This window comes from Astatotilapia calliptera, chromosome 9, assembly GCF_964374335.1.
Source record: "Astatotilapia calliptera chromosome 9, fAstCal68.1, whole genome shotgun sequence".
NCBI lineage: Eukaryota > Metazoa > Chordata > Actinopteri > Cichliformes > Cichlidae > Astatotilapia > Astatotilapia calliptera.
In genome coordinates, this window is record NC_137430.1 from 23,379,932 (window position 1) to 23,390,900 (window position 10,969).

Below are 10,969 nucleotides of genomic sequence, written 5' to 3' on the forward strand. Positions count from 1 at the left end.
TTATGTAATTGTGAGAGCCAACGGCCAATCAAATTGTCACTGTGATGACATAATAAAATCTATAATTGTGCAGTTTTAGCACATTTAACCAAATAAGTGTCATCACATCAATAAGAGCCTACACATGGTTCTGTTTGGGCTCTTGAGGAACCACAGCAGTGGAAACGGACTGAATCAGGAGATGTGCAATTCCGGGAAGGACAGGGCACAAAAGAGTATAAGTAGCAAATAAAATCTAAAAACTAAAAAACAAAAAACAAAACCCTTTTGCAAGAATTTTATGAATAGACCTCTCAGCTGAAGGCCTCAAGTAGATGCTGAGTATATTGCAGTTTGCTGACAGTACTGATTTACTGATAACTGTGTAATGAAAAACTCAGTGCTTAGACTGTGCTTCTGAAGTTCAAGGTACAATATAATAGGATAAATTATAAATATAGACTATAGAGAACTAAAAACCTACTAATATAGTTTATTGATCCTCATGAGGAAATCTGAAAGAGGTCAGAGGTTCAAATATCTGCTCGATTTATCAAGATATCATATATTTCCAAACGCGCTCCGACGTTTTCGGAGACGTCTGTGACCCGCCAGCTCCATAGCAGACAGCAAGGTCGAGGATTATTAGAGCCGGCGAGAACAGCGGACTCCCGGCACATCGTTTTTTGTATTGGGTGTCCACTAAAATAAAAATAAAAGCGTTCTAACATCTCACCTGCTTGTTTTTATTAAGGTATGTACACGTATGTACATGTACACTATTTTTATTAATAGAGATTTCACTACTGAGGTTAAACATGATATATAAGTCACTTAGATCACTTCTAAATGTTAATGTTTGGTTTATTTCAGTGTTTTATTTGTTCCTGAGTAAACCGGTTTGGCTGTGATTAAAGTTAAGCTTCATAACATATTACTCGCAGTTAAATTAAGAGGGGATGGCAGTAAAAACTCTGGACCTGTGACATCATCAAGTACGCTGGTGTTCCAATTGTACAAATCGCAAGTCCCTACTCGCGTTCTCGGCGAGTCTGTACTCCCGTGTGCCGAGAACGCGAGTACGTACTCGCGTACTTGAGAATTGACAAAGGGCCATTGTTTTATACTGTGCTGCTGATGAGCCACACATTGCTAATAACATGCCAGGGGTGTATTCTGTATTTCCCAACATGCAATTTAGCCAAGTAACATTTTTCCATATTAGAAACTATTATACTATATGCTATATATACTATTATAAAAACCTTTACCAACACCACATATAAATGTTGCATTTCTATTAAAACAACATAACCCTGAAATCCTTATTAAAACACCCCCCCAAAAAAACCCAGAAGCAATTCAGCGTACCCAATTCATCCCTGTTTTCTTCTAACCCTCTAACCCTCATTCAAACCTCCCGGGGACACATTTGCCCAAACACCCTAGAGAGGACAAAGTAGAAAACAAGTTAGTGCTTCACCACAAATCCACAAAAAAACACACAAATACCTTTTGTAATCAGTTATATTTGTGGCTAATATTGTCTCTTTAGCTTATAGCCACCATGTCCACCGCACACAGAGTAGCTGCTCAAGTGCCTGCCAGACAGAATCACACCAATCAATAAAAAAGCATGAAATATTTATTGTTATTTATATAGTGCTTTTCTACTCTAAGCACTGGCCAGACGCGGGATTAGCAGGAACTGTGGATCCTGCATTGTGCTTGTTGCACTGGACTTTGAACCCAGTGCAGCCTTTCCACTCCCTGCACCAGCACAGCTGCTGCATTAAAAACATAGCAGGAGGTTAAATCAGGTCTTCCCAGCCGAGGCAGCAATATCCTGTGATGAACCCTTTGCCTCCGTTGCCACCTCATGCAGTGACAGAGCTGCAGGCTGTCTGCTTCTGCCAGTCTCTGCCTCCTCTTTCCATTCCACTCCCCTTCATTTTTTTCCCCCTGTGTATTTCTTGGAGCTTTGATGCCACCTCCTCCATCTTGTGGCATGCGTCTCATCTCTGTAAATCCCTCGTGCACAATCCCTTCACTTCTTTCCGTCTGTCTACCTTTAATCCATCTCTTCTCTTTTCGCACAAGCTGCTCCGCATCCTCTCGGATGTCTATACCGTTCATCACGTTATAGCCGGCCTGTCTGCATTTATCTTGGCCTCAGTAGAGTGAATTAACTCCCATCTGTCCTGACTGATGGATGCATTAATGGAATGAAAACTGAATTTGCTTAGTACTGCACTCTCTTTAACCCAGACACCCCGATTTGCCGTTTTATCAATGGAGCTGTCAGTGACATAATTCTGCGACTGTGTTATGGGGCTTTTAGTAGATATTATAGACTCAGCAGGGGGTGAAGTCTAATCATTTCAGCCCTGCTTTTCTGTAGCTGAATGTTTTAGGGAGGGCTTGATAACGCTCTGCTCCTTTGTTTTTTTTTTATATTACAGAGAATAATAAGCTGTGCATCGCTCAGGGACGCCAGCATGATCTCATGCTCGTCTAACATTGGGTTTTTTTGTGTATTGGAAACAATAGCACAGAATGTGAATTCCCACCTGGCAGCTATAGCGATTGTCTGTTTTATCAATGGCTACAAATCTGTAAAAGAGTATTTTTATTCTTTTTATTGATAGCTTTTATTGCCAAATTTTAACAAAAACTTTTTTTTCATGGTATTTGTTCAGCAAACAATAGCAGAGAGAAAAAGTTAAGCTCAGTTAAACACACTGGAGTTGGTAGAGACCAAAAGCGGTGAAAAAAATTTATTCTTGATTTAAATATAATATTTTAATTTTCTTACATTTTGTTCTTACAGTATGACAAAGATTTACCAAATAGACCTAAAATAAATGAAAAAACCTCGCAGGAGAGTGTTTACAGAGGTCAGGAGAGAAAGCCAGCGTTCCTTTAGACGTCTACTGAACTGGAAGTCTTTTTTTCCACAACTATCGCCACCTAGAGATCTTCGGATAGATTTAAGAGACTTGCCTTCATTGTTCCAACCTTCAAGCTACGTCCTTGTTTCATGCAGTCTGTGGTTTCGGTGATGTTTACTTGGATGTCTTCCTGTTGTGTAAACAGGCAGCTGTTTGTTATCTATTCACTTTCCATAATAACTTTATAGTTTGACAGTATATTCATGTTGTGTTTACAGCTTTTTCTTCTGTTCCAAGTGTCAAAAAAACTTAGTTATTGTCGTGGTAAATTGTGTAGAACGATAAATTAATATTAGCTGTTGCGTTACATTAAGTCCCGTATGTGTTTCTGTTTGCCCCCTGCAGGTCAGTCAAGGTAATGTTCCAGGTGTGGAAAGTGCCTCTTTGGCCATGGACACGGAGGAAGGAGTGGAGGTGGTGTGGAATGAAGTACTCTTCTTAGACAAGAAAGTCTTTAAGGCACAAGAGGTACCCAAACTCATATAAACCTTTAACTACGAGATCTGCAAATTAAATTCTGGTTCTATTTATTGATTTGTCAACTAAAAAGCCTGGATGAAGCTGGAAGATTTACTGTTATATATAGACACCGGTCATATATCTTTAAGCTCTTACCTTCCTTTTATCACTGCTTGCGGGTTTTTTTTCCTCACATTGATGTAGCAAGACTGACGTTGAACTCATGGCAGTGGACCTTTTGGCTTTTTTTCTACAGTTTTTTGCTGTTTCTTAGGGGGTCAACACTTAAACAGCTGGACTGGTGCTGACAAAGCTGTGTAGGCCTTTTTTTCCATTCAGAAAACTGATCAAGGGAATTGATAAAGTCATATTTATCCTCACAAGAGACCTATTCCAACAGATAAACACCAGCAAATATAAAAATTGCTGAACTTTAAACCACTCGGGTGATTTTCGTTATTACTGCTTACAAACCACTTGAATTATAAATTGTTAAAGTGTCCCTGATTGATTTTCTAATAGTGTGATAGACTAACGTTTTTAGATGTGAACCATCTCTGATGTGTGATGTTTAGGAGAAGATCAAGGAGATGTTTGAGAACCTGATGCAGGTCGAACACCCCAACATTGTCAAGTTCCACAAGTACTGGCTGGACATGAAGGAGAGCCAGGCTCGAGTAAGGTTTTCAACTTGCTTCCTCTTTTTCACGCACACAAACGCTGGTGCATGAACAGGTTTTCTCTCCTCTGTCTGTGGCACACAGGTTATATTCATCACTGAATACATGTCGTCAGGCAGCCTCAAGCAGTTCCTGAAGAAAACCAAGAAAAACCACAAGACTATGAATGTGAAGGTCAGTGTTTTACTCTGGTCACATACTGAGTCTCACGGTGGCAGCTCAGGGTACTGCAGTCCCATCGCTATTCAGATCCATTTTTCCAGCAGGATTTGAGATTACGTAACACGACACCGCTCAGTCTGCTCAGACATGCATCTTATCCTAACCTGGTGGATTTCAAATATTCATGAGGTTTATTCACAATATCTTCCTTCTTTAAAATAAATTGTAGATAAAGTTAATGTTATTTAACTTTAATTAGCTTTTGGTATTTTCATGCACATATCAAATTAGTGCATTTTATGACAGTGCATATGTTTCCATATTACTCGTGTCTGTTAGTTTAGAGGTGTAGCTCTTCATCTTTCTCTGTTCCCCTTCGTTTCAGGCCTGGAAGAGATGGTGCACACAGATTCTCTCTGCGCTTAGGTACTGACTTATTTGTTCTGTGTGATGTAATCGTGTCTGTTATCTCAGTGTGAGCATTAATAACATGCTTTATTGTTTGCTGGCAGTTATCTGCACTCTTGCGATCCACCGATAATCCATGGAAACCTGACTTGTGACACCATCTTCATCCAGCACAACGGCCTCATCAAGATTGGCTCAGGTCTGCTCCCAGCAGGGACTTTAATGTTACTGCAAGTAGTCGATCAGCTGGTTTTCTTTTTTTGTACAATAACTTTATTATGACTAATGAAGCCTCTAAAGTGAATTTTCCTCCTTAATATTCGTGCTATTTTTTTCCAGCTAAACCCTCATAACTTCTAAAGCACAGAAGATATGAACATTTGATTTTTAGGACTGAAAAACACCAAACTTTGAGGTTTAGTGTCATGCAGGGCTGTAACCAGGTCGAATCTTTCCCACATTTTAATACCAGATTCTTCTTAACTATAACTTTCTTCTGTGTCAAAACCATTTCCAGCGTAAGTACATTTTAATACTTGTGGTACAGCTCATGGCTTTGAAATCTCCTCGATCTCCACGTGTTCTTTAAGTTAGATTGGTCATACCACAATAATCAAACAACTTTAGGTACAGAAAAGGTTTTTCAAGGTCCTTACAGGGTCTGAATCAGCGAGTTTCAGTGGATAATCAGGAGGGCACTGCTCTAAACACAAGTCACAGCAGTTATTCCTGTATTATGTTTTAGCATAGTCAGTCAAAGGGACACATACACCTTATCTTACACTAAATAACAGTACAGTAAAGTACAAAATCAATTAAAATTTTATTTTCATGGCATTAAGCAGAATGAATATCTAAATTGTATTAACTCTCCTCCCACAGTGTGGCATCGGCTATTTGTTAATGGTAAGGGACCTTTTTTGTTTAGTGGTTTAATATCAATTCATTAGTTTTATCTAATATTTAATATCTAATATATTTGTGCTCTGCCTTCTCTTGCCAGTTTTCCCAGATGCAAGTGTTCACAGCAAAGCGAGGCAACATCGCGACGAGCAGAGAAATCTTCATTTCTTTGCTCCAGAATACGGAGGTAAGTGGCATTTCCATCCAGCTTTCTGTGACGTTGCTTTTATTTAATCGGTCTACATTGATTCCTACCTGACTGTTTGACCTGCAGAGTAAAAATTCAGTCTTTATGTTCACAGTTTAATGTAGCTCCAGACCTCAGTTACTACACATGAAGATATTTGCACGTTGTATGAAATGGGAACCGCTGAGAAAAAGACTAGTTGTCAGTAATCTGTATGCCAGAAGCACCAAACGGGGCCTTCTATCAGATAGTTCTGGGTATTTTGTGACCTGTTGTCTGTAATTATTGTAGATAATGAGGTAAACGTTGGAATTAGTACTGCCAAAGTGAAATGGATGAGACACAAATTACTTCAAGACATTTAGTAGATTGTTTGTACCTATTTTGCAGCTGCCAAAAAGACAAAAGGATAGATTAATCCCTTTGTAATGAGGATAAACTGTTTACCTTCTTCCCCTTTTCAAATTGATTTTTTTTTTTTTGATGGCACATTGCTACCTTTTTAATTTGGGGTAAGCTTTTTCGTTAAGTTTTCCTATTTTTACCCTCCTCTCACCCTGCTTCTCTTCAATCGTTTCCAGCTGGCGAAGATGGTTACGCCATAGACATTTTCTCCTTTGGAATCTGTGCTCTGGAGGTAAAAGAGAAGTAAATCTGCTGGATTTCCATCTTTCTGTGTGTGTGGCTGTTTTTCTTGACAGATTATTTGTACCCTTATAGATGGCTGTGCTGGAGATCCAGGCCAATGGAGATAGTGCTGTGTCCAAGGAGGCCATAGTCAATGCAGGTCAATCTCTGGAAGACCCTCTCATGAGAGTAAGTCTCAAAAATACTTTATGCCCTGAAATGCAAGAACAGCTGCAGAAACATGTAGAAAAGACAAACTGTCCTGCACTACTCTAGCAACGCTTACTCACACTGCCGTCCCTCTAGGCTTATTCAGACCGCACAGCAGGGCTCCGTCAGTTAAATATGCCAGAAAGAACAAAGTGATGCTCAGGAAACTGGGTCACACTTTACAGTTGCATGGTTATGTGTTGGATTTACTTCCTTATTGCTCCTGCAGGAGTTCACCCAGTCTTGTTTGCATCACGACTCCAAGCTCCGTCCTACAGCTCACGACCTCTTGTTCCACCGAGTCTTGTTCGAGGTCCACTCGCTCAAACTGCTCGCCGCCCATTGCCTCATCAACAACCAGTGTGAGTTTCTCTCTTATGTGCACTGCAGCTACTTGTGTGCATCAGATTTCTTTAGTAACGGCCACACTTGTGATGCATCTACAGACTTGCTTCCAGAGAACTGTGTGGAGGAGAAAACCAAGTCATTTGACCCCAATGCTGTCATGGCAGAGATTAAACATGAAGACAGACAGGGAGTTCAGCTCAAGTAAAATCTTATACCCACCTCGAATCTTCCGCTGTCTGCCAGAAAGCATGACAAGTCAAGATCATTGCTCTCTGTTCTCTTTTGTGTCCCCTCTGCAGGTATTCCCACGTGTCCCCATTGGAACTTGACAAGTTTCTAGAGGATGTCAAGTAAGTGTTACTGCAGTGCTTTACTTTCTCAGTTTACTTTCTCAAGTTTAACATCTTGGCCTTTTCTCTCTTCAGGAATGGAATCTACCCATTGATGAATTTTGCCTCAACGCGGCCTCACCCCGTCCCCCGAGCGCTCTCCTTGTCTCAGGAGCAGGTTGAAACGGTCAAGACGCCGACTCCTGAACCCCAGGAGACGGAGACAAGGAAGGTCGGCACCTTAGATTGAACAACAGTAGTGTTAAATGCACAGACTTGCTGGCTACATCTCTAGAGAATGACTCTGTGTTTACAGTAGACTTTCAGCAGTATGTCTGGGATGTTGCAACACGTGAGATATTTACACATGGAAATCTCCTCATATTTGTTGTTGCCCGCATCTGATTTCAGTGAGACCGTCTCCATGCAGTCAGCTTTGAAGGGGAACAAATTTTGGACTGAGAGGTCTCACTGTGAATCAGAGCTGACTGCTTGCATTTAAATCCAATACTAGGAATGCATCAGGAGCAACTTTTTAAATTAACCAAATTAAGCAACAGGGCAGTGTTAGACATTGCGCTTATGTGAACAGCAGCTCAGACCTGCAAAACACTGTCACATCACAGTGTGACAGTATCACCTTGTGTGTCTTTGATTAAGATTACTTTTCATTATTTCAGAGCACAGCATATGAGCATGAGCCTATCTGAATATCAATGATAAATGTCTAGTTTATTATGTTTTAGGTTATTACCTTAGATGGTGTCCCTGCTTAGCATCACGTGTATCAGTGCCAGATATGTTGGGAAAGTGTTAGCAAAAGTTGGATTACAAAAGCTTTCTGCTGCCCTTTAAGTTGTTGTGTGTGTCACTTGTGTAGGATAAGCACATGCACGTGTCTATGCATGTCTCTCTATTATTGTAATAATAACTATTTATTATCACTCCAAACACTTTAAATATTTAATACTTTGCTTTGCCTTCATGTTTCAGTGCTTCTTACTCTGTTGTCATTGCAGGTAGTTCAGATGCACTGTAATTTGGAGTCAAATGAAGAAGGGACCAAAACTCATGTGAGTCACATAGTGTTACAGGTACTTTGCCCATTTCAGTGTAAAAACCTGGGCTCCTTAAAGATGAATCCTACTGCAGCGTTGCTTTAGCAGCTCTGCATTTCAGTCAGTCAGAATGAATACATATGAATTCAGTCTGACTTTAATTGAGCCTTTTGGTGTCTCCTTAGCTCTCTTTGTTTCTGAAGATGGATGATAAACTTCACAGGCAGCTCAGCTGCGACATCCTTCCAAGTAAGTTGACATTTCTGAAATATCACAACAATGTGAGTGTTCCTAGATCATCATCCAGATTGATTCAAGCCCAAACTTCACATCTGGTTGCAGTTTTCATGCAAATTTGTCCATTACTTTCAGAGTGATCCAACTAACAAACATAAACAAATGTAATAGCCAGATCAACTTCATAACTCACTCTAATGAATTTCCATGTGAGGCAGTGAATCAGTTTGACATATTTATTTATGTTTTATTTTTGTTTTTTTTGTTTGTTTTAACCCATCAGACATAAATTGCTGATGGGTTATTGTCATGATTTGTGAATACGATAACTTAAGAACAAGGCGACGTGGGACTTTTAAATTGATACTATAAGTCCATTTAAAGCACTTGTTTGTATAGATTGATCTGGATAACCGTTTTGTCTTTTTATTTGAAAAAAGACACCTGTTGTTTTATTTTTCTTGTATATTTTTCTAACTGAATTATTTTGTATGAAACTTTCAGCTGACACCTCCAAAGACCTCGCCAGTGAACTTGTTCACTACGCCTTCATAAATGAGGTAGACGGAAAAGCTTCTTTGTTTTTACATTTTAATGATCTGGGAACAAGTACAGCAGTAATTTATTCTTTTTTTCTTTTCTTTTATCTTTTGTTTTTTGAAGAGTTTTAACACTTTTTTTCCCAAATAAACTTTGACCGCATCTTGGTGGCTTTGTAGGAGGACAGTGAGAAGGTGGCGGGGTTCCTGGAGAATGCCATCAAACAACACCGGGTCCGAGCACTCGCTTCTGGGAGCACGCAATGAGGAGGGGTCCCGACAGGCTCTGGCCCAGATGGAGGGTCCCGGGGCATTGATCACTCAGATGGAGAGAGAGCAAGAGAGGGCAGCGGGTAGGACGAGACAGCCGTGGACCTGAGGAAGCACAGGGAGCTGACCCAATGGGGAATAAAAAAAAAGGGACAAACACAGATGGATGCTGCACCTTGACAGACAGTAAATCATCTCAGTGAGAAGGCGCCTCTGGCTGGAGGACCAGAGGAATCACGGCTGCGTCCAGCAACCCCACAGAGCAGAGGAAGATTGACAAACTCCCTGCCTAAAAGGGCTATCATGCCTTAAGATATCTTACAATCTTAGGTTTTCCATAATGCCACTATCCAGAGCAGATATGTTATACTCACAGATGCAGCAACTACATACTACTACATACAAACAGACATTTTGTTCCTCAAAGCCTCATTTGCACACTTTTATTGCTGATTAAACCTCCCTCTCCCTCACAAGCCAGAACCTTCAGTTCACAAGAGTTTTAGGGAATTTAAGATTCCGTCTTATGTGCACTGTTGATACCCATTCAGCTGACTTTTTTTTTCTTCTGTTTAACTGTGAACAGGACATGCATTGCACAAATGTTTATTTTTCTTTGTTCTACACCTTCAAAGTGACACACCTCACTGCACTCTCCGACTGAATGCTATCTCCACACAGCTAAACATGCTACGCCTGAATGAGGTGATAAGTAATGAGATGATGCCTCTCTGTTTTAGCCTGTAGTGCTCTTACAGGTTTTCCACCGTGAAAGCCAAAGACTTGCAAAGTGCCTGTTATGGCAGTGAAATGGCATCACCCACAACTTAGCAATTAACACGTTCAGGTTGACTTTAGTCTTAAAACAAGATCAACTTTGCAATTCTTTATTATTAGTCCACAAATTCAGCCTGTGTGGAAGTGAAGAGGAAGTCGAGGCTGAGTAATGGAAGCTTGATTAAGAGCTGCAGCCTTTTTTATTGGACTTATGGATAAGATGGTTATGGTCTCTGCTGCCGTCAATATTAGTAGCCTGTGTACAAAAATTGGAATAAATCTACGTGTGATTTGAAAGCGTAGTCTTACTTAAACATGAGCAAAGCTGTGACTATCTGATGTTAAAATTAATTATTAAAAAATTGCCATTTTGTTTATTAATATTCCTGCTATAGTTACTATTATTGTATTTCCCAAACCATTTGAAAATATTAGTACATGAATTTTGTTTTGTAAATATTTCCGTAGATCTTTCAAAGGTGAAATCCACCCAAATCATTAGAATTTGTTTTTCCTGTGAGGTTTTCATGGACTCCAGATGTTACAGCAGGTGATGAGAAACTGAATTATTTTCCTTTGCATGTTTTTATTTCCCAGAACCCCATCTACTCTAGTTTTATTTCACACAGTTCTGGTGTGAAATGTGAAAACGATGGCACTGCAACCCACACAAAGACAAAAATAGAGCTGGCTGTGCATCAGTGCCTGATTTTTTTTTATTTTTTTTATCAAGAACCTGGTCTCTGAAACATAAAAAGCTGCCATTTGGGTGGATTACTCCTTAATAAAACTGTAGTAAAAAACAGTAGTGATCATCAGCAAAATACTGTTGTCACGTTTTACAT

General features: G+C 39.9%; 1 protein-coding gene across 1 annotated transcript in view; it reads left to right on the forward strand.

The window, feature by feature from the left end:
- Window positions 1-10,948, forward strand: part of nrbp2b (nuclear receptor binding protein 2b) — a 42,587-nt gene extending 31,639 nt beyond the window's left edge. Inside the window, exons 2-18 of the mRNA XM_026179925.2 lie at window positions 3,276-3,398; window positions 3,965-4,066; window positions 4,154-4,243; window positions 4,617-4,657; window positions 4,744-4,838; window positions 5,522-5,545; window positions 5,643-5,729; window positions 6,311-6,366; window positions 6,450-6,545; window positions 6,796-6,928; window positions 7,013-7,115; window positions 7,214-7,264; window positions 7,340-7,475; window positions 8,263-8,316; window positions 8,487-8,550; window positions 9,043-9,098; window positions 9,258-10,948. Coding sequence (XP_026035710.1) covers window positions 3,276-3,398; window positions 3,965-4,066; window positions 4,154-4,243; window positions 4,617-4,657; window positions 4,744-4,838; window positions 5,522-5,545; window positions 5,643-5,729; window positions 6,311-6,366; window positions 6,450-6,545; window positions 6,796-6,928; window positions 7,013-7,115; window positions 7,214-7,264; window positions 7,340-7,475; window positions 8,263-8,316; window positions 8,487-8,550; window positions 9,043-9,098; window positions 9,258-9,344 — 1,398 coding nt within the window. The 3' untranslated portion in view covers window positions 9,345-10,948. The remainder of the gene's footprint in view (window positions 1-3,275; window positions 3,399-3,964; window positions 4,067-4,153; window positions 4,244-4,616; window positions 4,658-4,743; window positions 4,839-5,521; window positions 5,546-5,642; window positions 5,730-6,310; window positions 6,367-6,449; window positions 6,546-6,795; window positions 6,929-7,012; window positions 7,116-7,213; window positions 7,265-7,339; window positions 7,476-8,262; window positions 8,317-8,486; window positions 8,551-9,042; window positions 9,099-9,257) is intronic.
- The last annotated feature ends 21 nt before the right edge of the window (window positions 10,949-10,969 follow it).